Raw genomic sequence first — 26,337 nt, 5'->3', positions numbered from 1 at the left:
TTTATTTTGTTGCTTGTTTCAGGCAAACACTGCTTCAAAAGACAGTCAGTCTTTCTATTTTTGCCTCAAATTAAATGAATGAATGTCAAGTGGTAGAAAGTACAAGTAACTGATGCAATTTTCTACTGCTTTTCCCGTGAGAATGCATGAATCAAAACGATTATCAGTGAATTGTTTTCTTGTCATCCAAGTTGCGTGTTCCAGATTTAACTGCCGATGTAGCAAATTTGCAGGCTAATCTTTGGTGAATTTCCACCTTGTTAATTTCCCTGAAAAGTTTCAAGCTTGAAAAAATTCCACCAAGACAAAAATAGAATGACAGTGGAATTACCTTGACCATAACGTGGCATTGTGTCTGCTTGAAAGCGATCATTTCCAAACACTTTACATGTGTGTCTTTGTCTGTGTCTCTGTTCAGCACGTGGCTTTTTTTAAGCATGCGCACTATCGTTACGGATCTTATCAGAATGTTCTTTTTTAATTCAGAGGAGACATTTTGCCTTACGAGAGTCCCAATAAGTGAGCCCCCTCTAGACAACGCCCCCCCCCCCCCCCCCCCCCCCCAACACACACTCGAAAATTGTTACCCGGCACTCGAACAAAGGCCCAGGAAAGAGCATGGGTTGGAGAGAGGGTCCTGAGTAGCAAACCTCAGTGGGCTCATCCAATTATTATTGCTCTTTGAATGTTCATACTACTTTAATACTGTCATTTTTGTCCGTTTTTTTTGCGCATTATATTATAAACGCCTGTATTATACTGTATAACTTTATGCTCTTGTGTCACCTGAACACTGAATGCTATTACACTCAAGGCGGTGTTGTTTGGTCGCCTGTGACATATTGGGGTTTAGCGGCTATAGATTAGAGATTAGGATTAGGATTATGGTGATAGATCAAGGGTCATTTTTAGGAATAATGTTGAAGTTTGGAGGGTTTTTTTTCATTCTGTCATTGAAATGAGGGCCAATCATGTTGCTCACATAGCATTCATTGTGCAAATGTCACATTAAGTGTTCCTCTTCCATCATTTTTAAAGATGAAACACATTTAACCATTGATTCCTAAAAATGCTTTTTCATTCATTTGTGCTTTTAGCCACGTGGATGGTAAAGACGATAAAAAGCTCTGTTAAATATGATAATGTTGACAATGCTTGTGTTTTGTTGCTTTGTGTGGACTAACTCGCATTTGAATGAGACAATTCACAAGAAATGACAAAAATCTGACACCAATAATGACAAGTTTATTAGAGAAACAACTATAGAAGGGTCAAAGAGGATTTTTTTAAAACAAAAACAATCCGGCTTTACATTAGAAAGCCACTCAGCCACATTTACATAAAATTCTAAAGTACATTTATTATAGTATATCCAACATTAATCTAAATTTATACAGAGAAGTTTTAACTGGCAAATTATATCCCAGTTTTAACTCATGAGAGTGGGCAGCCACATAATTTCAGTTGTTTATTTTGACTTTTATTCTCAGACAAAAACAATCATGTTAATGGTAATCAACATTACAGTTTCTCAGTATTAAAAACAGAAAATCAACCATTTTAACTTAACATGTCACAGGTGCCAAACTCAATATTTGATGCAGTAACATGTCACAAACAAAAGATCTTGTTTCCTTTTTAAAAAAAATTGTACAATAATTTACGCAAATAAGTGGCCTCATTTCTTTGACATGAGATTTACAAACTGAAATAAACACAAGAATGTAAATGCAAAACTGATCAAAACAGAATCCATATGTAATAACATTGTTACAATGTCATAACAGGTGTATTTATTTGTAAAATTGTTGATTATTTATTTCACCAATCCAATTTCAACGTCAAGTTAAAAGTTAAATCACACTTTTACGTAACTCATACCTTTCAATTATTTCTCACACAATCTCTGTTGTCACTCTGCCCTGACACCGTATGTCTGCCTTCTTTTTTATGTATAATAGAAAATACAAAAACACGGGAAACCGGTATTGAGGGAAATAACAAATACTAATACAGCAAATCGGAAAATAATGGGATGATGCTCAATGATGAGGAAGGGTGGGTTTGTATTGCACAACTGCAGTGTGCTAATGTAGCTGCTTGTTTGAATTGTGCGCTCTGCTCAAACTTGCTAACTAACCCGCCTGTCAACTAATAAACATCAACAAGCCTCCTGGCTTTTATTGTCTGTCAGTATTTTTTTGTGTCTCGTGCTGATTTATTTCCAACAAAAGCATTAACCGCTAAAGCTTTAAATATGCATACTTGTGTTATTGAATTAGAAAGTGTTCAAAAATTCTGACTGCTTGTATATGCAGATTCATAAAAATGGCATATAATAAAAGCAGACTCCCTCTAGTGGTATGACAGAGAATTACTAACCAAATAGTTTGAGCAAGACTGCTAGCAACCGGTAACTCAGTGGTATCTGATCTGGTGTGGTTGGTTAAAGCAGCAGTTTTATCGAAGCTTATTTTATGGTGCCGGGCCTCCAGGTGTATTTCTGACCCTGGCAACAAATAATGGCTGACCAGAGGAAAAGCAATGAAATGAATCTAGCTGACAATTTGGAATTATTTAAGCATTCATGGACAAAATATGATTAACACCAGTCTGTGATTCAGATATTTGTTTTGGGGCAGCTTAGAAGGCTTTGCAGGCATTGACGGTCCACCACTGTCATAAATGTTTCTTGAAACTTGTCAATTTCTATGGCAAATTGAGTAAAGTAGTATGTTGTCTCCAATGCGATCTGTTTGACTGCTCGCGCACGCGCACTGACGCCAAGAAGAAAGCGAAACCCACTGGTCAACTTCGTGGACGCGTTTAGCCAAGGGGAACGCTCTGTCACTTTTGAGAACCGCCTACCCTCACAACGACACGCAAAGAACCAAACTAGGACATCGGGGGTCCGATGAAGCCCATCGCGGTGACGCAAGGTGCGGGGGTCGTGCCCGCAGAGAGGAGGCTCCGCTTCCAGCGTCCGTTCGGTGAGCCAGTCACCACACGCGCGCGCCACACGTTCTCACTCGCCGCTCGATTGTGTAACAGGAAGCACGTGGCAGCGCGCCAAGGTCCCTTCCGTTTTCTCTCCGTCGCAAGTGCGCATGCGTCAACCCGTATGGCGTCACTTTTTGACCAGGTCGACCTGGCCTTACACCCCCACATCCCACCAACCACTGAACGTCTACGAGTGGAATGCCGCGCGTGCACGTAGTTTCCATGGAGAAGGCGCGTCACGGGACATGCCTCGATGGTAGTGGGTTTCAGGGGCGTGTATTTTGGGGGGCTAGGTCGTGAGTGGGCGTGGTGTCTCCCCTTGTGAGTACTCGCCCACGTGGACTCTGGTTGTTGTCGTTCATGGAGTCCGCTGAAAGGAAGAGAAGAAACATTCCTGTGACGCGGCGTGCCCGCTGCACGAGCACAGGTGAGCATCTACCTGAAAACACACACACACATATAAGATGACGTGCAGGCGATCACGCGTGAAGCGATGTCTTATGGAGACATATCTTAAGGTAAATTTGCCTTGGACATTGGATGACACACGTCTTGGCATGATGCAGGGTTTGACTCCATGGAGTGTGAGGGTTATTACTGTTTTAAATGTTCTAAATATTCTTGCAAAATGTTCTTCTCCATATGTGATTTGCCATATTTTAGAGTATAGAGTTGTTTGTCTGTTTTTCGGGGCTTGTACTCTGACAAAGTCCCATTAGGAAATTTAACCCAAATATCTAAATAAAAAGCTAGTATGTACTACACAGATGAAGGGAGGTGAAGTATTTTTTGTCCAGGTCACTTTCAGTTAATTGGGCGTCAAAATTTGATCATTTCTAGGCTTGTCAAGAAAAAAAGAGGTGATCATAATCATGATGCATTCTCTTTGATATTTACTACAAAACATGAATATTTTTTAAGATTGTTGAAAGATTCCATCTTTAGTTCCATCTTCAGCATTTATTAAAGATGCAACTTCTTGCAAATATTCCAACATCAGTGTGATGTTCTGAGGCAACAATCCAAGCTTATTGGTAACTGACCTCCTTCAGCTTGTGTCATTGACCAATCCGTGATGTTCCATCCTGAGCCACCAGCCAAACAGGTGCTCAAATGACTCCACCTCCTAGTGTGATGGACTTTAAAAATCTGCAAATACACACACTCACCCGTAGACACAACCATGGCCGTGTCACTTAATGAAAACATTCTCACACAAACCCGTTTAGAGAAGACATGGGTGCCGGGGGTGCACAGCCGTTTGAGCAAGCGTCGAGGATGTGAGTACCGCAATTTGTTATTGGCTTGCGTGCATTTGTATGCGTGTACGCATTGAAGTTTGTAGATGTTGTACACGACGATAATTTCTGTGAACGGAGCACCCTTCCGGTCATTAACCCCCAGAAAGATCACTGAACTCCCAGTACTGAACAGCAAGGCTGTAAAATAAAATCCTCTATTGTATTTCCACACCATCCATTTTTTTTTCAATGTATATGCCCTTCGAAATGGGAAAAACATGCTCAGCATTGTTTAAAAGTTGGAGGAACGCAACTCTTGGTAAAACATTTAAATGTTTGACACTACCATTGAGAATTAATGCAGATCTTCCCTTTTGGGTTAACAGAATTGTCAACGAACAAAAGACTACATAAAAATCCTCAGCTTTTAAACAAAACTAAGCATGACATATTCACTGAACGTTTTAAACAAACTGCTGTTTTTTTAGCCCAAAATATTGTTTTTTGTGTCTAGTTAGGAACCTGGATCACAATGAAGAAAACACATTTTTTCCGCCAATATTTTTCCCTTATCAATTTGTATTTGTCCTGTCAACAAGTGATGGCAAAATCATTTGTTGTTCTTCTTTCAGCGTCTGTTCCTCAGTTTACCAACTCACCCACCATGATTGTGATGGTGGGTCTGCCTGCTCGCGGTAAAACGTACATTTCCAAAAAGCTCACCAGATACCTCAACTGGATTGGTGTCACAACCAAAGGTAACACTTCCCATGCACACAGGCTAAAAATGTAAAAGACACAATGCACAAAGTATTTCTAAATGAATCCATATAAAGTAATGTCCAGAGTTTCTTTGCTCACAATTTTGTATTAGTGTCTGTTTTGTCAATGATCGGAAGCATGTTGTACTTGTTTCTCCAACAGTGTTCAATGTGGGGCAGTATCGCCGAGATGCGACGCGTTCTTATAACAGCTTTGAGTTCTTCAAACCCGACAATGCAGAGGCCATGAAGATCCGAAAGTACAATCTGCAAAACAAACAAAAAAACACTTTTTTTCTCTCTCCTGCTGCTTTTAAATGTCACTTTGCTTTTCGTTAGGGCATGTGCCATGGCTGCGCTCAAAGATGTGTGTGAGTACTTCAACAGGGGGCAGGGCCAAGTGGTGGTGAGTCATTCAGCACACTCATATTGTATTTTATACCCCTTTTAAAATGTGTATTACTCTTTTCTTTGAGGTTTTTGATGCCACCAACACGACACCAGAGCGCCGAGATGTCATTCTCACCTTTGCTAAGGAAAATGGCTACAAGGTTGGTTCTTCATTACAACTGAACCTTACAGTAGTTGTCATTGTAAAGGGTATTTCAATACATGTCATAACATACCAAGTGAGAATAGCTCTAATTATTATTATATCTAATCTAATTATAATGTCTGTATTGTACAAAGAGAAATTTGGCAATGACTTCTTAGCTGCTGAATTTGTTATATTTTGTTTTTCAAAGAAAGATTGTGAAAGTTCAGATATGGTTTACTTAGATTATTATTATTTTAGAAATTGGTGAGGGGAAAAATATGGCATTCACCTTCATGTTTTTTAGCAGTACTCCGTCACTTATCTGCTACTATTGTGTATTCGGACACTGATTGTTTAAAAACTTTGTAAAAATATTTTTTCTTTAATCTGTTCAGGTTTTCTTTGTGGAATCCATCTGTGACGATACAACAATCATTGCTGAGAATATTAAGGTGAGTGGTGTGTGAAGGCGTGCGTATGTTTTTGCTCGCTGGATGAAAAGCTATCCCAAACCTGACCTATTCCCTATCGACCCCTCTGTTGAATTAGCAAGTGAAGCTAAGTAGTCCTGATTACCATAACTGTGATAAGGACGAGGCTGTGACCGACTTCCTGAAGAGGATTGATTGTTACAAGTTGACGTATGTGGCACTGGACGATGAAAAAGACAGGTAACCATAATGCAAAGACCAAAAGGTCCACATATAGCAGGTACGCAGTCGTACTAGACCAAATCCATCACCGAGGCAGCATGGAACCTAAACACTATATTGGCCAATTTTGTGTGGGACAGTGCAGATAACCAGATGGTGTTAACAACAATGTATAGTATATAGATATATATTTGGGATTTTAGTAAAGATTGTATGTTAAAAAAATAACCCCCGTTTTGATGTGCCACATGAGATGTGTTTTTTATTTTAAAAATTCTACATTATATGATTGGTCTTCCACACAATTCCTGCAGGAACCTCTCCTACATCAAGATCTTCAACGTGGGCAGTAGATATCTGGTGAACCGAGTGCAGGACCACATCCAGAGCAGAATAGTTTACTACCTCATGAACATCCACGTGACACCACGTTCCATTTATCTGTGTCGCCACGGCGAGAGTGAGCTCAACCTGGTAGGCCGCATTGGAGGGGATTCTGGCCTGTCGATGCGTGGCGCCAAGGTGAGGAGTGCCTTAGTGTGATAATATCATACCATCAGCTCTGCTCATTCTCACCAAGCCATGCAATGTCTAGTTTGCCAGTGCTTTAGGAGTGTATGTGCGCAAGCAGAGTATCAACGAACTGAAGGTGTGGACCAGCCACATGAAGAGAACCATTCAGACAGCCGAAGCTCTTGGGGTCCCATACGAACAGTGGAAGGCTCTCAATGAGATTGACGCTGTAAGTGCTAATAAGCCGTTTTGGCGACTTTTTCAAGGTTTGGGGAGTAACGGATGGAACCAATGACTTTTCAGGGATAAGTGGATACAATACATTTCCTTACACGACCGCCATTGCTTGTAAATGGGAGGCTAATTTGATGTAGCTGAAGAATAGACCATAAAGGATCATAGTCAATTTCATATTTTAATCCTAGATTATATTTATAAAGATATAATGACTGCTAGTGTGCTAGTCCTACACTTTGTCATGTTTGATTGTGATTCAGGGCGTGTGTGAGGAGATGTCATACGAGGAGATTCAGGAGAATTATCCAGAAGAGTTTGCACTGCGAGACCAAAACAAGTATCGCTACCGCTACCCAAAAGGAGAGGTGATGTGTCCTTGGTGTTTTATGTCTTTTTACAGTCTTGAAAATAATGCTATTATGTATACCTTCTTAAAATGTCTGCACAAAATGAAACGTATAATTGTTATTTTGCAGGTTTTCAGAATGAGTATGTAAAGAGTGATTGCAATCCAACGAAATGTTGGGAAAATATGAAATTGAATCTAATAAATTTGGAGAAAAAAATGATAGCGACAATTTGATCTTAAATTTGCCCTTTTAACCGACCATGATCCACACCTGCCCTAAGTCTCTTCCACAACTCAGAGCTGGCAGGATTGGCTATCACATGCAAATAGTGGATACTTTTGTCCTCGTTCTTACTAGCTTCTTGTTTTCCAGTCTTATGAGGATCTGGTCCAGAGACTGGAGCCTGTCATTATGGAACTGGAGAGGCAGGAAAATGTGCTGGTCATCTGCCACCAGGCTGTTATGAGATGTTTACTGGCATATTTCCTGGATAAAACTTCAGGTATGACCATATAATAAAGTACATGGTCCACATCATGTCTCCCGATTTATCAACTTTTTTTTTGTACTGTATTAATATTAAGAATGTTGTGTCTATCATCAGCTGAACTGCCCTACCTCAAGTGTCCTCTTCACACAGTCCTCAAACTCACCCCAGTCGCCTATGGTTAGTCACTTGCAGCAATTTTCTTCTTTTTGTTATCGCTATTATCATAACTTTGCTGTTGATTATTATTCGGATTAACTCATAAGGTTTTCAGGGTTGTGAACGGGTGTAACTGATCTAGGTTGTGCTGGCTGTTTAAAGTGACAAACTCAAATACCATTAAAGGGTTTGCTATCGGGGGAAAGGAATGAAGATGGCTTGAATGTACTTGTTGTTATATATGTTTGTTTCTTTTTTTGTTGCAATCACCATCCAGGTTGTAAAGTGGAGTCGATCTTCCTTAACATTGAAGCTGTGAACACACACCGTGATAAGCCAGAGGTCAGTGCCAGTTTATGTGAACTCTTAATACCCTCAGATTTTTGTTATAAGAAACATATTTTTGTATTGTCATTTTGTTTTGCTCATCATAGCAATTCTGGTTCATCAATATATGTCAGTAATATATGGCACCGGTTCTTTTGGGAGATTTAAATAAAAACGTGTGAAAGATATAGTATAACTACAATATCATTGAAAATACTCTAGAAGTAAAGTTTCTTCTTTTTGTTAGAATGTGGATGTGGACAGAGAAGCAGACGAGGCACTGGAAACCGTCCCTGAGCACGTTTAGACCACCACCAACGAGACCAATTGATTTCGCAGAGACAATGTGAACAGGATTGATTGCCTTTTAATCGAAATCCTGTCAAATAATTTGAAGGGAAATCATGGCCTCACACAAGTTTTCTTGGTGGAAATGCAAAGAAACCAAAAGAACAAATGTGATGAAACTTTCAGCTGAAGCAGTAATAGCTTTAGCCTCTGAGTATAACACTGAATCAGAATTGACGTCACATTCACAGAATGTGTACTTTTAAAACATTCAGACTGGAAACATAAATTAAATAAACAGCTATTTTACTAATTTAAATCTTATTCAATAATGCACTTTATGGCCACTCAGGGACTCAGACACTAATACTAATCAATAGGGAACATACTGCAATAAATCATAGTTAATCATATTGTGTGAGATATTTGTTGATGTGTTCCTTGTTGTTAGGACATTTGGATTGTTTTCTTTCTGATTTGTATGCTGAATACCTTCATGGACTTAGTGAGATGCAAGCTTGCACATCAACCTGATTCATCAAGCTGATTTATTTACGATTGATGTCTAAGCTTTTGGTTAACTATCGAATTGCTAACCACCTAACTGAAGTAGTTCATGACTTTTACGAAGGAGCTGTCCATAGCAATTTACAGTGGACTGGCATTGGATACGAGAGAATCTTAACATACACACACACACACTCACACACCCATAAATAATGCTTTACAAGGATTATAGAAAATAAACCTGCCCAACTCCAACACCATCAGATGGCTGACGTAAAAGCCAAATTCTCATTAAATTATATCAGCACAATGCAGCTTTGTAGCATTTAACAGGAAACTCGGAGCAGGCATGTGGCAATAACAATAATTGGGAGAAATTGTCTATTTTCCTCCTATGTTTTTGAACCTGTATGTTTTTTTTCCATTTGTAATGGGAATCTTATGTAACATTTTAGTTCAAATCGGTGCTATTTAATGTGACTTCAAATCAATAAAAGATTTTGGCTTCTGGTTTTTCCTATTTTTAAATTGGTTTAATTATCGATAGAAACCTGAAATGTAAAAATATTGAAAACAGATGGATGTTTGACTTGGTTGTTGTTTTTTTAAGGAAAATAATTCTTTTTTTTTCAATTTTCTTGATACAATATTTTTTGTATCGCTTCATATTTTTATATAATTGTAATAGCATGAAAGTGCAATATTTTGGGGATTATACTTGTAATACTTGTGGAGTTGGAAGTTTTTATGATTATTCCTGTGTTTTCAATTTGCAATGGAGGCTGTTTTGCCTCTTGAATCTCTGTACATTTAATTTGTGCTTGCAAAACAAATTGCATACTTTGCAAAAGAAATTGTCTTTACAAAAATAAGTTTGTGCCTGCAAAAACAATTTGTTGGCTGGGACAGGCTCCGGCTGAGCTGACCTTTGTAAGGATAAGCGGCTCAAATAAGGAATGAATGCAATTATTTTCTAAGGGTAACTTTCTGGTATAAACTTCTTTATCACTTCATTTGACTTATTTATAACAATTTTGATTGAACATGTTTTCAGCACTTTTAGGAAATGACTTGTTTGTGTTAGTAGTTCATGAAAACCAGTACAATGTGAATCCACGGGAATGTTTTCTATTATGGTTGTTGCACGTGATTATGACGTAGGGGGCGGTAGTAGCGGTGGGGAGGGGGGGGGGGGGTTGTTTCGATAGTTTTGCGGGTTTGAAGTGCAGGGCAGACGGAACGGTCAGACGTCAGTCCATCGTGAGTCGTGACACCGGTCCTCGGCGTGGGCGATGCGGGGGAGAGGATGGGGGACGAGCCAAGAATTTCCCCGCTCAAGAACTTCGTGGCCGGGGGAGTTGGTGGAGCGTGTCTGCTGCTGGCCGGACACCCACTGGACACCATCAAGGTGACTCCCAAGTGTGTTTGCAAGCCGACCTTAGCTGTTCTTGACAGGTTTTCTTCCCAGGCTTTGTGGAGATTATTGGGACAAATCAGATTAAAAAGACTCGACGCGAGACTCAGTCTGCGAGTGACTTAACTGGTTACGGGGAATGTTGGCTTTTGCTTTTTTATTTTTTGGGGAAAATGAGGACACAATGGGTGGGGAACAGGTGAGGAACAGGTAGGTAGAGTTCAATGTTAGCTCAAATGTTGTCACCAGATTGAACCCTTGATATTATGTATGAAGGCCTCTCCTTCATGTGAAAAGTAGAAACTAAAAAAAAATTGAAGTAATTGTCATTCATTCTGTTCAATTCTTAATCAATGGCAGTGGTGCCCAAACACTGGTCGGTGGACTGGAACCGGTCTGCAACCCACCTAGTGCCGGTCCATCAGAGTAATAAATATTAACGTTTTCAATCTTGTCCTCCTACTTGAAATGAGAAAATATGTTATAATTATAATAAATACTACGTACTTACTATTATGCTTGGAACTTTTTTGCCCCCGTGCATGCCATTCGTGCACTGATCCTGTACAAAAGTGTTTTTTTCTCTCTCTTTTGTATGTGGAAAATATTATTTTCCACTTTTGCTTTCATGTTTTCGATAACTTTCAATCATGCATTTCTCTCCGTGTCTACTGTCCAATAGCAAAGATTGTGACCAGACACTCCACACCCACACATTTGCTTACAGATGAACTGTCAATTTTCCATATAACCCTTTTTTTTAAAGGTATTTGTTGTGTTGTTTGGTGTCAGGTGAGACTCCAGACTCAACCCAAAGCCTCCTCGCTCTCTAGGTATGCTGTATACACAGGAACCTTTGACTGTTTTCGCAAAACCATCTCCAAAGAGGTCAGTAGAAACACATTCAAACATTCTGTTTCTTAGTGATCGTGTTAGTTACCACTATCAGTGACATGCACTAAGAGCCAAGTGTACTAAAACAGCATTGGGCATTGTGTTAAAAAGAGTGCCTGCTTTGATTTTAATAGTGTGTATGCATTGTGTGTAGGGCATCCTCGGCCTATACAAAGGGATGGGAGCTCCACTGGTAGGCGTGGCTCCCATGATGGCCATCAGTTTCTTTGGCTTTGGTTTGGGAAAGCAGCTCCAGCAGACGGACCCCTGCCAGGAGCTAACGTCAGTACAAAAAAAATTAAAAAATTCATGTGACTAAGGATTGAAATGTAGTTGGGGTTTTACTGCTGGTTTCTTATATTTGTAAAGACATTGGAATCAGGAAACAAATATGATCTGAATGGTATTGAAATGGTACGCAAGTTTTTTCAGAGTGAAAGCACTCGCATTGCTTGCAGCAAGTTTATGTTATTTTGTTTTCCTTGCGCGTGCTTTAAAACCCAGTTTAGGTTTTCAAACTAGGTTGTGGTTTCAAATGAGATTTTAAAACTAGAGTTATTGTTTCACATGTTGGTTTCAAAGTAGGGTTTAAGCTGTTCAATAACAGACCAAGTGGGGTTTCATGTAAAACCAAACACACACAAAAGTATCCTAGTCTATCATATATTCTTATTATATTGGACTCATGAATTCATTTCTCAATCTTGACAGCAGGACTATATGTTAGCCAAGGCTGAACTTTATGAGCGTGTGTGCAAGTACACTCCTGGGTTGTTCTGGAGTGACCTTGGTTTGTGTTGAATGTTCCTTGAGAGCAATATCTAAATATAAATGTGGAACTTGCCATACCCTCTGAGGTTATTTGCTGCTGTGGATCCAGCCCACTCATTCTCAAGTCCAATCCTCACCACCGTCACATTTAATATAATGTGTCATAACTTCATTTTACGCTGAACACTCGAACACATCACATTTTTGAGTATTAACATGTTTTTTTTTATACTTTCCTCCCATTAAATAATGACTGAATCATAGGTGTGTAGAGTATGAGGTATATTTTTGATGTAATAACAATGGGTAGTATGTATATAATACTTCTGTTGTCCGATTATTCTCTGATTTTATCCAGGCACACTCAGATATTCCTATCAGGCTGTCTGGCAGGGATCTTCACAACAGTAATTGTGGCACCCGGAGAAAGGATTAAATGCTTACTACAGGTAAAGTCTTACATTTCAAAACTAAGATAGGAAACATATTTATTGTTTAATTCAAACACCATTCCCTTTAAGTACTCTAGGTACATTTTTGCCAATACATTTATGGCCCACCAAGTTCTGTCTGACACACGGATAAGCCCCATGCTAGGTTTAAGATCCACTTCTATGAAAAAAATGGACTAAAATTGGATGGATGCAACTGATGGTCTGAACTAACAATAGATGTGTTTTGCAGGTGCAAGCTGGTGGTCCCGTGTCTAAATATTCAGGTCCCCTTGACTGTGCCAAGCGTCTCTACAAGGAACAAGGCATACGCAGTGTATACAAGGGGACGTTGCTGACACTCATCAGAGGTGTAGTGCACTGACACTCAATACAAAGGTTCTGTACACCATTGTAGCATATTTTCATCATATGGCATTACTAAGCTTATATGAAGCTCATTCACATCGTACAGTATACAATGATTTATGGACGTACTACATTCTACTTTAGGGGTGAATTGAGTAAAAATAATGTACTAAATGTTCTATATACCTCTAGTGTAGCATCTTGACATCTTATTTTACATAACTCCATGTGAGGTTTTTAACTCTGACATTAGATGGACACAGGATTGAATATCCTATAAATATCGTTATATAGCAACATTTACATTATGGTGAGAATGGATTTCTGTGTAACGTATTGAATGTTTATACTTCAAAAACACAAATGATCATATTTAATGTTTTACATATACTTCTTATATGTTTTTTTGGAACAGTACTAATGCATCCAATGTCTGATTCACAAAATAAAATATATTTCAAGTCAACACGAAAACATTTACAACACACACGTCATTCTATAACCCTCTATGAACTTCACAATATTGCAATTACTAACTGCTTTTCTCTTTTCCAGACGTGCCTTCAAATGGTCTCTACTTCCTGACATATGAGTACCTGAAAAACCAACTGACTCCAGAAGGGCAAAGGTAATTTTTTTTTTGCACTAAAAGGTTATTGGTTAAACGATTATAAAATGTACCTAGCACCTAATCTTTGCATCGCACTGTATTTTTGTATGTGTCTATGTTAGTGTTTCCCAGCTTGGCCCTGCCTATATTCTGCTCGCTGGCGGGGTAGCTGGACTCTTGAACTGGACCATCGCACTCCCCCCAGACGTCCTCAAGTCCAATTTTCAGACAGGTGACGCCACAACACTTTACCGTCAATCTTTCTTTGTTTAAATTTGAGGACAGGTGACAGTAATGCATTTATTGAAAATCTTTTATTTACCGTATATGTGTTGTTTTTCCCCACAAAGTTTTGCTATGAACTGCATTCACGAATATACAGGAGGAAAAAAGAGAGAAAATAGACAATGAACTTCTGCCTAGTCACAGTTAGCTATTCACATATTCTTCTTCCTGGAACTGTGTGTACATTTAAATAGTAAATTAATAATTCATGTAAAGAAAGATGTTATAACACAAAGTGCTAAAATGAGAGCATGTAGTTTGAACGATTGTAGAAGTGACAGTAAACTAAGATTGAGTTCTTGTTTTTAATCTAATCATCTGTGTGCTCCTTTTTAGTGTTTTGTTCTGAGATGGGCTTATAAATAATGCTAACATTAATAAAGGGGTCAGTGGCCTGGTAGCCAAGTGGTTAATACATCGGCCTCACAGTTCCATATGGCATTTAACATAAGCGAGCCCAGGGATAACATGCAAACTTCACACACTGAGAACTAACCTGGGATCGAATCCACGACCCCAGAACTGCAAGACCGATGCACTAACCACTCGGACGGCGGTGCGCTCTAGTATTGTACAGGATTATTATACACTTTTTTAAACAGAAACATGTGTGTATATGCATGGGTGCTCAGCCGCAGATGACAAGTACAGAGGTCTTGTAGATGTATTGAGGACTCTGCTTCGTGAAGAAGGCGCCAAAGCGCTCTACAAAGGCTTCAATGCTGTCTTCCTACGAGCTTTCCCTGCCAACGCTGTAAGTCTTCCATCTCATATGCTTCTTTTTTGTTCAGATGTCATCTTAATCTTTCTCTGTCAATCTTGCAGGCATGTTTCCTGGGCTTTGAAGTGGCCTTAAAGGGTTTGAACTGGCTTGCACCCGGCTGGTGAACCACTGAGACACTGAGCTACTGTGGCCAACAAAATGCTTGGACCGTGTCTCTGTGAAATTTCCTCATTTTAATTATGTTTACATGAAGCCCTAAACATGGCGGGGGAAGAAACTTTTCAATTTGGGGCACAATCTGAGTGTAAAAAAAAAATCATGGCCTTAAAGTATGGCCAAAAATTATAAGTGGTGGTCTGCTGGCTAATCGTGTAATACAATGGTAAAATAGCTTTATAAAAACATTCTATTGTTTTCTTTTGCTATATGGTCGAAAAAATGGCACCATAGCGACACATTCCGGGCCCATTGTGTTTTATTAGACTTTTTTTTTCTTTTTTGTCTCCATCTGTCCTGAAATGATATGAGCACAAGACAATAGATTTCTATGCCAATAAAACTTCCACTTGTTTAACCAAAACTTTTCATATTTTGTTCCGTAAACAAGCATAGTAAATTGGAAACAGTAAACCCGCCCTAATAAATAGCAGATTTATTGTAATTTACTGATATAAATTGTATTGATTTGATGAGCGAACATTGTGCCACCATTTAAAAAATTAAATTAAAACAATCATCATAGCTTCTACGACTATATATGCTTTTTTCCGAGTGAAAAATTGTTTATAATAAAGTATCTCTCGCCACAATTACCCAGAGCTCAACACTCGCTAACACCGGAAGTGAACTGTGCATAGCTATTAAAACGTCAATATTTTATAATTTTAAATATGTCGTGGAAACATACGATAACACGTAAATGCATGTAAAGTGACGTGAAACGTATCTTCAGATTATATTTTGATTAAAAAAAATAGGTGTAACTAACTAATGTAGATTTTCACTTCCGGGTTGCGTTGTTGGGCTGTCAAAGGCAAAAGGCAAGTGGTCAATGTTTACATTTGTTTTAAATTATCCGTTCCTATCTCACAGTGAAAATATTTAAATGTTGCTCTTTGAATGTCTCTTTATTTGCATTTAAGATTTTGATGGATGAATAGTAATCGTAACCCCATGTTAGCAACCTTCGTGGGTTTAACTTATTTGGCTTGACTTCAATTTTTTTTTTCAGAAAATATCATGCAAACGATCTTGTGTGCAACAACAACAACAACGTACAACTACCACACACAACAGATTTTTTTCTTCTGGTACTAATAATTAATAATGTGCATCCTGAAAACTACACGAGTAAAATCAGCATGCATTACCGGCATTCCAGTCTCATAGCTGTCAAGATTACTTTTGGGTGGATTAACCATAATATTAACCCCAAAAAATAAGTATTTCCTGAGGAAAGTCGCGCTATTTCGCTATTATGGTTATTAAATAAAAGTATAACGTTGGGAGACATATCGAAAATTTAATGTGAAGATAAAAAGTCATAAAACATTGACCAGATTGAGTTCAATTTTAGAATTTGTATTTTACAGTCCATCAAGAGAATCGTTTTCAAAATCCAAATCAGATTATTCGGTTAAATATATATTTTGACTGGGGACAAATTATTAAGGTGACTTATTTTCACTTTGTTTATATGTAAACAACCTAATATGTATTTACAAATCCATGTATGGGAAGGAAAAAAATGCATTAAGATCTCAGGTAGCAAAGCTGTATAAAGATTCTCTCCAGAAATTGCATTTACAAGTTAGTAATGTTATTGTCACTTGATTCATATCAGAATTTGAGATGGTAAAAGACACTTGACCATTTGAAGTAGGATTAGGTACCTTGAATGAGGCTGTTTGTTTATGTTTCGAAATTCATGCAATTATGTTCTAATTGCCTTTCCTGTGTTATTTTGCCTCTTGTTTTTGTTATCCTAGGTGGCACGCCAAGTAAGTGCGTGCATGTAGTGCATGTTGAGAGCCACGATGCCGCTGGAGGTTAAGTGGCCATTCCCAAAATGCCCAACATTGGCTTGGAGGCTGTCCGGCTCGCTCATTATGGGCATGGTGGGCTCCTACTCCTACCTGTGGACCAGTACGTTTTACGCTGCATGGCTAGCAAGATGTCGGTTTGTTCTATGGGGGATTTGACATGCTCATTACTTGACAACCTTCTTTGTTACTCGTATAGAGCACATGAACTGCTTGACGGTGCATAACCGTGAGGTTCTGTTGGAGCTGATTGACCAGCGTCCTGCTGACACGCCCCTCATCACATTGTCCAATCACCAGTCTTGTATGGATGACCCACATATTTGGGGTGAGAAACTCTTCTGAATTTAAAAAGAAAAAAAAAAGGCTGAGTGTGCATTTGTTTGTGTGTGTCTGCGATAGGTGTCTTGAGGCTTAGACATTTGTGGAGCTTCAACAGGATGCGGTGGTATGTTTAACTTTTGCACACTTAATATAATATGAGAGTAGACATGGGAAATTACGATTTGAAATAAGAAATATGTAAGAAAAAACGTATGGGTTGCATATGAAGGAAGGGCCTGCTCCAAAGGACACAAACAAGCAGATTTTATGTATTTCTAAACATGGAAAAGTATGTTTTCAATCACCTAGAAAATGGTTGCGTTTAATTCCATTCGAATGTGAAATTGCACAGGACGCCGGCAGCATCTGACATCTGTTTCACGAGAGAGTTGCACTCTCGATTCTTCAGCCGAGGGAAATGTGTTCCGGTCTGCAGGGGTGAGTGGTGCGAGCACCTGTTTTGCTTTCTGTTTCTGGCATTTTTATTTGACTCTTGGTATTTTACTTTTAGGTGATGGAGTTTACCAGAAAGGCATGGATTTTGTTCTGGAAAAGTTAAACAAAGGGGAATGGGTACATATATTTCCTGAAGGTAAGTCTTGACAATGCATATAGAATTTATCATTTAGATATTTAAATCATTGTGTGAAATTCTTTGCTTCTTGTGGTCATCTATCCCCTCAATAGACTGAATTCTCAGTTTATTTGTTCTCCATGAAATAGGTAAAATAAACACAAGTGAAGAATTCATCAGGTTAAAATGGGGTGAGTGTAATGCACGATGGCGGCGTTTACATCTTGTATCCTTGCTCACACAAACCGCTGGTCTTCTCATAGGTGTTGGGCGCCTAATAGCAGAGTGCACTCTCAATCCTGTCATCCTACCACTGTGGCATGTGGGTACGTGAAACACAGCAGCACACAAGAAATGTGCAAGGATTCATGTGACTTTATCTATTTTCAAACCTAATTGGCGTAATTATTGGTCAATAAAACACACATTTTTCTCTCGCTTATATTCAAGTGCAATAATTATCAATACTGCTTTTGCTTTCTGTACAGAATTAAATTCAGCAGACGAAGAACAGCTATTCACTAACTTAATATTACCCTCGAATATGTGGACTAGTTGTCATTTTTGCACATCACATACAAATAAAAAAGCCAACAATATCCACAGACATATATTGTATTTCTGGTCTGTAAAAGCCAATTCACTCTATCAAGGGCATTTTACGGCCAAAACCATGTAGTCCATCACAGTCTTCATCTTTTTTGTCAGGTTTAAGCGATGTCCTTCCCAATGTGAGCCCATATATTCCTCGGATTGGCAAGGTATAATATTCCTCGGCTTTCTCCTATCCTTGAGTGGCGCCAGTTACTGAATTAGTGTCCGTGTACTTCCAGAGAATCACTATTCTCGTGGGAAAACCCTTTAACGTCAAAGACCTCGTCGAAAAGCTCAGAGCGGACAACAAGAGCCAGGTAAGATATGTTTTGGGGTGGCAGATGGGCTTAGTCAATGCTTTTGGCGAAGAGCACTGGTATTTTTTACGTTTAAAAAAAAAGATAGTCATTTTTCAAAGGGTGATTTGAGGCTGATAAGTACTTTAAAAAGGAAAGAAAAAGTTCACTTTTACAAACCTATGCTGCTTCTGATATTGTCTATTCCATTTTAAGTGTAATTTGTTCACGTTTTTTTTATTGCAGTTGCAGATAAGAAAGACGTTAACAGACGTCATCCAGTTAGACTTCCAGAGACTTAGAAGTCAAGCTGAGACACTGCACAGATCTTGAATTGGGTGGACTTTTACATGAATAGAAGCCTCATGGCCAGAATCTGGCTGTATTTGAAAGTGGAACTTATTTTTGATCAACGAATCACAGAACTGTACTCTTTTCAAATTTATCGAATTATGTTGGATGGGACTGCACATAAAATGAAGTTATCCATGTTTGGACACAAGTGCATCTCCTTGAATGGCATATGTACCATTTTTAAAATTATTTTTCACCATCATCTTCACTTGTATGTTTTTTTTAAATAGGACAGTTTTGTATTAGTTATCAATTGATTGTTTAAAAAAAAACCAAGTCCCCTTGGCAGCTCAGTATCCATGCCAATAAAGTTTTTATATTTGGACATTTTCTGGGATGACATGGTTATTTCCTATTTAAAAAATGGAGCAAATTTAGAGATTACTTTTTGACTAATCTAACTGATTGAAAAAGACTAGTAAAGTTCAGTCATAAAAACAACTGCACATACCTATACGGAAGACATGGGGCTCATAATTTAAATGTTGGAAAGCAAAAAAAAATGGAAACAAAATCATTGGTTTGCTGATCCATACAGCCAGTGATTTATTTTATGAAGGAAAATCTTGAAAAATTAGCAGGGGTGCATAAACATTTTCATATCACCGAATTTCACCCAGTCGTGACAAGTGAAACAGTTCAATACTCATCCACTAGATGGCACAAGATTAAAATAACCGTTTACCATCTGTTTCCTGTGTTTAAATGAAGAGATCCAATTTGTAGTCAACATTTTGTAATAATTTTGGCTGGTGGGGAGGAATGAGAGTTTATATATGTAGGCTAGAACAGAACCTTGTTTGAGAAACAATTGAAATAAAATAAACAAGAATAATAGACCATATCATGACTGTCAGGCCCATAAGGGGCTTTGAAACGCTTTCCAGAAACGTCGTTTGGATGAAAAGAATCACAAAAAGATAGTACTATTTCAATAATTATGAATGATTATCCTCAGTCTAAATAATTATTTTTATTTTTATTTTTTTTTAAAAAAAGAACACGACGCCTGCGTAGGTAAGGCTGCGCAGTGAGCCCATCTCTTCATCCCTGCCTTGACGTCATCATCTGAGATAGGCGAAGATGGCGACGACGCGGACGCTTCCCCTTCACCGCATCACTGCGGGCCTCCTCGTCCTGCAGCTCATCTTGCTGGGCAGCTGCGAGGAGCAGGTGCCGCTGGTTTTGTGGACACACCAATGGTGAGTCCGGTTATATCCTACTTTACCTAGATTATTTCTTTACTGAGGGGCAGATCGTGAGCGCCTCGGCCGTGTAAACCACCTGACACTTGACAGCAGTACCATTCAATTAATCCCATAATTTGAGAATATATTAGTTGTTTGGAAATGCCTATTGAGTTTTAGCGTCTTGTAACCACTGCTAAATGAAGTCCTGCAGGTAAGCAACAGAGGTGCTTTTGATCCACCTAATTTTCTGTTTTAGCAGTTATCCCCAACCGTATTTTTAACCTATTTTCTCCTTCCATCATCGAAAATGGCAAAAACATTCAGGGGCGTCTGGTCTGAAACTCGAATCTGACTCACATTTGTATGGCTCTCCATTTTTCTCTACAATCTAACATACAATTCACTCTAAGATCCTTGTTTGTCCGTTGCAAAATCTCAAATCTTCATAGTAATACTAGTTTTTATTCCCATGTTTGATTTGGAACAAGTTTTGCATCGGATGCCATTCTTTTAATCGATTTAAAAAAAATTCTAAATATTATATCTAAAATTTGTTCACTTTCTGTTTTATTAAAAACGCAATATTTACTGTTTTTCTTTTTAAATGAAAAACAAAAGGTTTAGACATGAAATATTTAATATTTGAACCCCTTTTTTGAGTAAAACAATTGTAAATAATTTAAAAAACACTACAAAAGAATATTTGCTGTTAGGAAGCTCAAAGAGAAGATTTGTACTAATTATAATGTCCAAAAATTATATTTCAATCAGCACGATCGGAATAGCTGTCAATTTTGCTACTACGATATTAAAATCAAAATATGATAGTTGCCAACAAGTCGATCAATTGTGGCAGTTCTGTGCAATAAAAACTGAACTTTTGAATCATTGTAAGATATTAAATTCATCACGTTGAAACGAAGAATGTTTTTGCAACCTTTATCATGTTCCAGTTGAGTGGAATGACAAAATGTTGATTTTTGTTCCTCTCATCTTGTTCGTGGACATGCAGGACCCCTCAAGCAAACCAACAGCCCCCTGCGGCAGGTCACATTGTCGAGCGGCAACAACTTGCCGATTACCTGGACAAAATGCTGACCACGGGCCCCCGAAATGTCCTGCTTTTTCTTCAGGACAAGGTACATGTGTGGACATTTTAAAGGATTTTTGTTGAATCTATTCAAGATTACTTCTGGTCTTCTTTACAGATGAGTGTGGAGGATTTTACTTTGTACGGGGGAGCTTTCGGAAATAAGCAAGACAGCGTCTTCCCCAACTTGGAGGTTTGTTCAGCTTTCCATTTGTTTCGTGAACACCAGGGGGAGCAGCTGTAGAAGGGTTTATTAAGATGCAATCTTCTTCTGAAGGCTATTGCGGCAGATATGAAATCGGCTTTTTTTTTTGTTTTGTAGAATGCTCTTCGCTCATCGTCCTCCAGCCTGGTGCTTCCAGCCGTTTCCTGGCCGGCTTCCAACGAAGTAGTTGGTCACCTGCAAGAACAACTGGAAACCTCACCCATCTACCTGGACCCTGACATGCTAAGTCAGTTGACGCTCAACGCCTCCTCGCCTGCCCTGCTCGTCTTCCGACTGCCTTACTACATTGGGTGTGTGCACCAGTAGAGTAGAGAATTATTTTTTGGTTTTATAAATGGCATCAACTGGAAACACAGTTTAATTCAACCTTCATCTGGTAGCAGAGCACTGAATTGTTTTAGCTGTCACTATACCGTATTGGCCCAAATATGAGACAGTGTTTTTTGCATTGAAATAAGACTGAAAAAGTGACGGTAATCTTAAATCCAGGATTTAGACATTATACACATTCACATCGCTAGAGGGCGCCAGATAGCTTTACAGCGAATGCTGGACGCTTTGACGGTTAATGCAGTTACAGTAATACATAAGCAGCATCTCTCGTGTGGTCAAATCTCAAATTTTCTCTTGTGTCGGTATGTCACTCGTATTCAATCAATACGTTTCACACCAATTACTGTTTGTAAAATTGGAGTGGGGTTAGGGCTAATTGTTTTTAAAGAGTTTGAGATGTGTAACATTACCAAATGTACAAATATGTCTTTTCCCTCTCAGGTCTGATCTCATTTCGGCAAAAGAAGTACTCAGTGGAAACGGTGAGTCAGTTGTGACTCGAGTGGTTTGTCATTGAGTGAAAGCAGCTGACCTTGAACAACCTTGCTTTCATGGCTCCGTTTAGATGAGGTGATGGGCCAGGTTGTGAGTGTCATGAAAGGGCAGTCTGTTCCATACACGGCCATCTATACTGCACTGCAACCATCTCGGGTAAGTCCACTTGGCCAATTAGGAATGAGAACTCATGATCCCATGCCACCATTTTTAAGTTCTGATCTTTGGGAGTAATAGACAGTTACTGCTGGAGGTTTTTTGAGGAGACCCATCACAACTACTTGAATGAAAATGTGGTCCTTTTTTGTAGGGGGCTCCGTCAGACTCCGTGGAGGCCATAATGGCGGGTGGACGATCGCTGCTCCAGGCCAGAGGCGGATACAGAGATCGGGAGCGAGCCAATGAAAGGCAACGTAAAATGAGGGAGAAGGCTGGTGTCTACGCTCCAGTGGAGTTCAAGGTCAAATTTACGTTTTTATATCTTCTGTTATTCCTCATCATCTGAGCAATGTCACCAAAGTCCGATGACTAAATGAGTCTATAAGACAGCTGTGTGCACCAAAGCTTTGTACCTTTTGTTGCCACAAGAGGGTAGCACTGCCCTGTTTAGTTCAAAATATATGGCAATATCTCTAACACACGCCAATAACACCAGCATTTCTGTTCTATTATTACTTCTGCTGCCTAATCCTACTATTTCACAATAATAGGAATGTCAAACCTCTGGTACTCAAAAATGATCCCTCTATATAGTATTGGGAAAGTTATAATTTTCTAAGCAAACTCTTCAAAAAATTCAGTCCCCATATTTCAAAGTTAACTTGTTCTCTTCATTATTGAAAAATATACACTGAGTTTATCATTCATTTATTCTTTTTCTGAATCCGTTGACCTCAAGGTTCTGGGGGGTGCTGAAGCATAGCCCAGCTAACTACAGTGACAGTAATTGTTGACAGTAATTTACCATGTATATGCACAGGAAGGTGAAAACAGCTGTATTATTCTTTGGGCCAAAGGACTGTCTGTCAGTATCCTGCGTAGCGGGCGCTGGGAAACACACGATCTCACCCCGACCACCTTTGGCGAGGGCGTTAGCCCAAAGCTACATGGTTCCACCTGCGACAAAACTAAAGCAAGGTAGTGGAAAGTGATGGGCACACCTGGGCTTTTTTTTTAAACAGTAAACCATCTTTTTGTTGTTTCTTATCTAGAAAGTCCAGTGCTATGATTTCTGTCATCATGTTGCCTTATCGGCAATTAGATTAGATTTGAATTGAATGGTTGGTTGGTTTGATCCAGTAGTGAAGTTGGAGGTGATGTTGCTTTTCATCATAGTCTCTTCTTGATTCGGATTATTTTTTTTATCCTTTACAGGCTTGCCCTAAACTACGAGAATGTTCTTGGACACCGCAACTTCAAACTAATGTGAGTCTGCTTGTCGGAAATCTCTATGGTTGAACACGTTCCACCTTGTTTTTATATAGACTAATATATTTTTTCCCCCCATGCCTGTTGATTTCAAGGATGTCAGGGGAACGGAACACTACATTAGAAATGATTTTGTTTTTATTTTGCAACACCGACCTATAGGTGGTGCAAAATCACAACAAAGATCCCTTTCCTAAACTGTGAACTTAACCTATGAAAATCCAAGATAGAGGAATGAGTTGCTCGATACCAGACATTACTATAATGTGGTACACCGAAAAGTTTTGTACTGTACTCGAGGCCAAACTCATACTGTACTACACCACACAGCATTAATCTGCACCACCTTAAAGCCATCAATAATTACGAGCAAAATCAATTGCTTAGACATACAAATTGACAGTAAGTAAGTAATAAGTTTTTTTTTTAAAAATTGTATCTCTGTGCAGTTTTGCGTTGAGCCAGCGTCACTACAAAGTGTCCGCCCGCCGCTGGTTCACTCTCGATGCCGTCGAGTTGGAATATGACGGCACCAAGGCCACATTCAACGGCAGCAGGCACATTTACGCCCCTGCCGAGTACTCTTACCGCTGCGAGTCCGTCAACAACTTCCGGTGGCCGCAGCTTGTCCCACGTTCATCCAAAGATCCAGCTAATCAATGGAGGGTCTCCTTTGAGGACTTTCAAGTAAGATCAGATATTCACTACATCAATTGTCTGTCCTGTACTAATTCTGTGTACATGACCAAGTGTCCAGTAAGCCATATTGATTGTACACATTTTTTACTTGGCCAGTTCCATCCACATTGTGTTTACTACCTCTTAGCCTCCCAATATAAATATTAGTTTATAATTTGGTTGACCACGTCCTGACAGATTCAAGGCTTCAACGTGAGTGGTGGCAAGTTCTCCTATGCCTCTGACTGTGCTGGCTTTTTCTCACCTGGGATCTGGATGGGCTTGATGACCAGTCTTCTCATGGTCCTGGTGCTAACCTACGGCCTTCACATGATCATGCAGCTCCACACCATGGACCGGTTTGATGACCCCAAGGGTCCCGCCATCTCTGTGCCGCAGACAGAGTGAAGTCTTCTCGATCATAACACCCCAGTCTTGTGGTGTGCTCCTCTCTTTCCTTCCACCACAACTTTAAATTCTTTCTTCTCTCTGTCCACCCCATCTATCTGTTTATGTCCTCTTAAATGGATGCTCGCACCATTCCCGCATTGGTGTTTGGCTTGTATATGTGTGTGTGATAAAGACAAAGTGCTGATGTTGTCCCAGTATCTTAAATCAGCTATGTTTTCAAGTAATAAACAAACAAGGCTGTGCACAACTTGTTGGTGGAATCAGTCCCACGTGGAAAAATATCTATGATACAAAATGTATTTATTGGTGAGATTGCTGTGTTTTTGGTTTGTTTGTTGTTTGGTTTCGTTTCGCTAACAAAGGGAATGGATAGTCTGTAGAAGGGAAGAATTGTGAAAGTGCTGTAATGTCAATATAATTAAAAAAAAGCCTTGGAAACCATTTGAACGCTTGTGTCTGTGAAGTTCTCTAATAGACAACAGAGGGCGTAGTTACCCATTAGTATACAGCGGTATTGTACTTTCAGGACCATAGAACTGGAAAGCTGAGTGCAAGAGCTGGTGAATGAATTAGCTGTTACATTTAGCTGGAGATAAGGATCAATGTACAGATTCCGTGGATTGATGGCATGAATGAAAGTTTTACGCAGTCATTATAAAACTCATATGCTGTGCATGTATTTTTTTCATTTTATTTTATTTTTCAGGGCATTTTCCTCGAAATAATGTGATCTCTGTTACAGTCACTGACAATTGAAAGTGCCTATCTCTCACAAAGATGAATGATTCTTTCACAAATTAAGCAAAATTCTTGTATATTTTATCCAGTAGATTTAACAGTTAATTTGGCAGATATGTTTGAAGAAAATATTTTTCTAGTCACTCCTGCCACCTTGCCTTATCTCTGTTCTTCCCTGCTCCAGGTTTTTACCTAGGTCTACAATGTCTTGTGTGTCTTGTGTCAGTCTTGCTAACCGCAACCAAGAAATTTCCCGAATACGAGATGAAATAAAGTTCTAATCTAAATTGTTCCCATTACCCCACAAAGTAAAATATAACCTAACTTCCGTATATCCCAAGTTTTATAAAACAGTACTTCCCATTTAAAAGAAATATTATATTACCACACAAATCATAGTCCATTGTTTTTTTTCCAAGTCAAACCGAATTACATTCAGTATTCATTCCCCAAAATAAAATGCATTCTACATTATTTTAAGGCTCAAAATAGTAATTTGTTGATTTTATAACATTATGAGAACACATTGAAAACAAAAACATTTTGACAGATCAAGTTTCTTATTAAATTGAAATCTTTTACACCATAATAGTTTCATCATTCTAGCATTCATTCTTATGAGTTTATAAACATTTGCTGCTTGAATTTCTTGCATTTTACAGCCCTTAACCCTCACAATTTTTAGTTTACGGGTGTGCTGAAAATGTTTTTAAGATGCGTAAGAGCTGTGAAAGACAGGATGCCACAGTGTGATTTTCTGCATTTTGTGCCCTATGTAGACAATAAGGCAGGTGTACTTCTCAAGGGCGTTTATAAGTTTAGGCATACCTGCAGGTTGATGGTTTAAGAAATTAAATTCAGCAATCAGTGAGTGGAACGCTAAATTATAATTAGGTCCTTGATGATTCACTGTCACAAAATCTTCGAGACTACGCCTCGACAAACATGTCATGGGAGTATCTCCCATTAAGTCATTACAAAGGCCATTGAATGACATACCATGCA

At 38.9% G+C, this 26,337-nt stretch overlaps 4 protein-coding genes across 7 annotated transcripts; all 4 read left to right on the top strand.

Annotated features, from left to right (window-relative positions):
- The first annotated feature begins 2,805 nt into the window (after positions 1–2,805).
- On the top strand, positions 2,806–9,571 carry LOC144197269 (6-phosphofructo-2-kinase/fructose-2,6-bisphosphatase-like). Of its 3 annotated transcripts, none has more exons than XM_077717960.1 (14): positions 2,806–2,990; positions 4,874–4,999; positions 5,166–5,262; positions 5,342–5,408; positions 5,479–5,553; positions 5,936–5,992; positions 6,090–6,211; positions 6,508–6,715; positions 6,789–6,935; positions 7,204–7,308; positions 7,666–7,795; positions 7,898–7,960; positions 8,217–8,281; positions 8,514–9,571. In XM_077717960.1, exons 1-14 carry the CDS (start codon positions 2,915–2,917, stop codon positions 8,571–8,573), a joined length of 1,398 nt encoding a protein of 465 aa, XP_077574086.1. In that variant the 5' UTR covers positions 2,806–2,914; the 3' UTR covers positions 8,574–9,571. The 3 variants fall into 3 exon arrangements, with proteins under 3 accessions (XP_077574086.1, XP_077574095.1, XP_077574076.1); XM_077717969.1 differs by lacking the exon at positions 2,806–2,990 and adding an exon at positions 3,015–3,427; XM_077717950.1 differs by lacking the exon at positions 2,806–2,990 and adding an exon at positions 4,146–4,280.
- Positions 9,572–10,279: 708 nt separating this feature from the next.
- On the top strand, positions 10,280–15,301 carry LOC144196430 (mitochondrial carnitine/acylcarnitine carrier protein-like). 2 transcript variants are annotated; one of them, XM_077716606.1, is made up of 9 exons: positions 10,280–10,469; positions 11,268–11,363; positions 11,524–11,651; positions 12,499–12,589; positions 12,825–12,942; positions 13,496–13,568; positions 13,673–13,782; positions 14,468–14,589; positions 14,661–15,301. In XM_077716606.1, the coding sequence occupies exons 1-9, from the start codon at positions 10,368–10,370 to the stop codon at positions 14,721–14,723; spliced, it is 903 nt and encodes a 300-aa protein (XP_077572732.1). In that variant the 5' UTR covers positions 10,280–10,367; the 3' UTR covers positions 14,724–15,301. The 2 variants fall into 2 exon arrangements, with proteins under 2 accessions (XP_077572732.1, XP_077572741.1); XM_077716615.1 differs by lacking the exon at positions 10,280–10,469 and adding an exon at positions 10,487–10,674.
- A 116-nt stretch (positions 15,302–15,417) lies between these two features.
- On the top strand, positions 15,418–19,068 carry tafazzin (tafazzin, phospholipid-lysophospholipid transacylase). Its single transcript, XM_077716628.1, has 11 exons — positions 15,418–15,599; positions 16,548–16,704; positions 16,801–16,929; positions 17,004–17,049; positions 17,278–17,363; positions 17,437–17,517; positions 17,649–17,690; positions 17,763–17,825; positions 18,208–18,260; positions 18,333–18,410; positions 18,636–19,068. The coding sequence occupies exons 2-11, from the start codon at positions 16,581–16,583 to the stop codon at positions 18,720–18,722; spliced, it is 789 nt and encodes a 262-aa protein (XP_077572754.1). The 5' UTR covers positions 15,418–15,599; positions 16,548–16,580; the 3' UTR covers positions 18,723–19,068.
- Positions 19,069–19,770: 702 nt separating this feature from the next.
- atp6ap1a (ATPase H+ transporting accessory protein 1a) lies at positions 19,771–25,035 on the top strand. Its single transcript, XM_077716594.1, has 11 exons — positions 19,771–19,945; positions 20,946–21,072; positions 21,142–21,216; positions 21,346–21,539; positions 22,024–22,064; positions 22,148–22,233; positions 22,388–22,537; positions 23,057–23,214; positions 23,452–23,502; positions 23,955–24,192; positions 24,382–25,035. The coding sequence occupies exons 1-11, from the start codon at positions 19,827–19,829 to the stop codon at positions 24,589–24,591; spliced, it is 1,449 nt and encodes a 482-aa protein (XP_077572720.1). The 5' UTR covers positions 19,771–19,826; the 3' UTR covers positions 24,592–25,035.
- The last annotated feature ends 1,302 nt before the right edge of the window (positions 25,036–26,337 follow it).

This window comes from Stigmatopora nigra, chromosome 1 (assembly GCF_051989575.1).
Source record: "Stigmatopora nigra isolate UIUO_SnigA chromosome 1, RoL_Snig_1.1, whole genome shotgun sequence".
Taxonomy (NCBI): domain Eukaryota; kingdom Metazoa; phylum Chordata; class Actinopteri; order Syngnathiformes; family Syngnathidae; genus Stigmatopora; species Stigmatopora nigra.
Note: the sequence above shows the minus strand (reverse complement) of the source record. Positions and strands in the feature narration are given on the sequence as shown.

Coding starts and splice junctions, on each gene's coding strand:
- LOC144197269 (XM_077717950.1), top strand. CDS start 4,184: ATGGCCGTGTCACTTAATGAAAACATTCTCACACAAACCCGTTTAGAG. Junction 5,000..5,165: donor GATTGGTGTCACAACCAAAG/GTAACACTTCCC, acceptor TTTCTCCAACAG/TGTTCAATGTGGGGCAGTAT. Junction 7,961..8,216: donor ACTCACCCCAGTCGCCTATG/GTTAGTCACTTG, acceptor ATCACCATCCAG/GTTGTAAAGTGGAGTCGATC.
- LOC144196430 (XM_077716606.1), top strand. CDS start 10,368: ATGGGGGACGAGCCAAGAATTTCCCCGCTCAAGAACTTCGTGGCCGGG. Junction 10,470..11,267: donor ACCCACTGGACACCATCAAG/GTGACTCCCAAG, acceptor GTTTGGTGTCAG/GTGAGACTCCAGACTCAACC. Junction 14,590..14,660: donor GAGCTTTCCCTGCCAACGCT/GTAAGTCTTCCA, acceptor TCAATCTTGCAG/GCATGTTTCCTGGGCTTTGA.
- tafazzin (XM_077716628.1), top strand. CDS start 16,581: ATGTTGAGAGCCACGATGCCGCTGGAGGTTAAGTGGCCATTCCCAAAA. Junction 17,364..17,436: donor ATGTGTTCCGGTCTGCAGGG/GTGAGTGGTGCG, acceptor TTTTACTTTTAG/GTGATGGAGTTTACCAGAAA. Junction 18,261..18,332: donor ATATTCCTCGGATTGGCAAG/GTATAATATTCC, acceptor GTGTACTTCCAG/AGAATCACTATTCTCGTGGG.
- atp6ap1a (XM_077716594.1), top strand. CDS start 19,827: ATGGCGACGACGCGGACGCTTCCCCTTCACCGCATCACTGCGGGCCTC. Junction 22,538..23,056: donor ACGCTCCAGTGGAGTTCAAG/GTCAAATTTACG, acceptor GTATATGCACAG/GAAGGTGAAAACAGCTGTAT. Junction 23,215..23,451: donor TGCGACAAAACTAAAGCAAG/GTAGTGGAAAGT, acceptor TATCCTTTACAG/GCTTGCCCTAAACTACGAGA.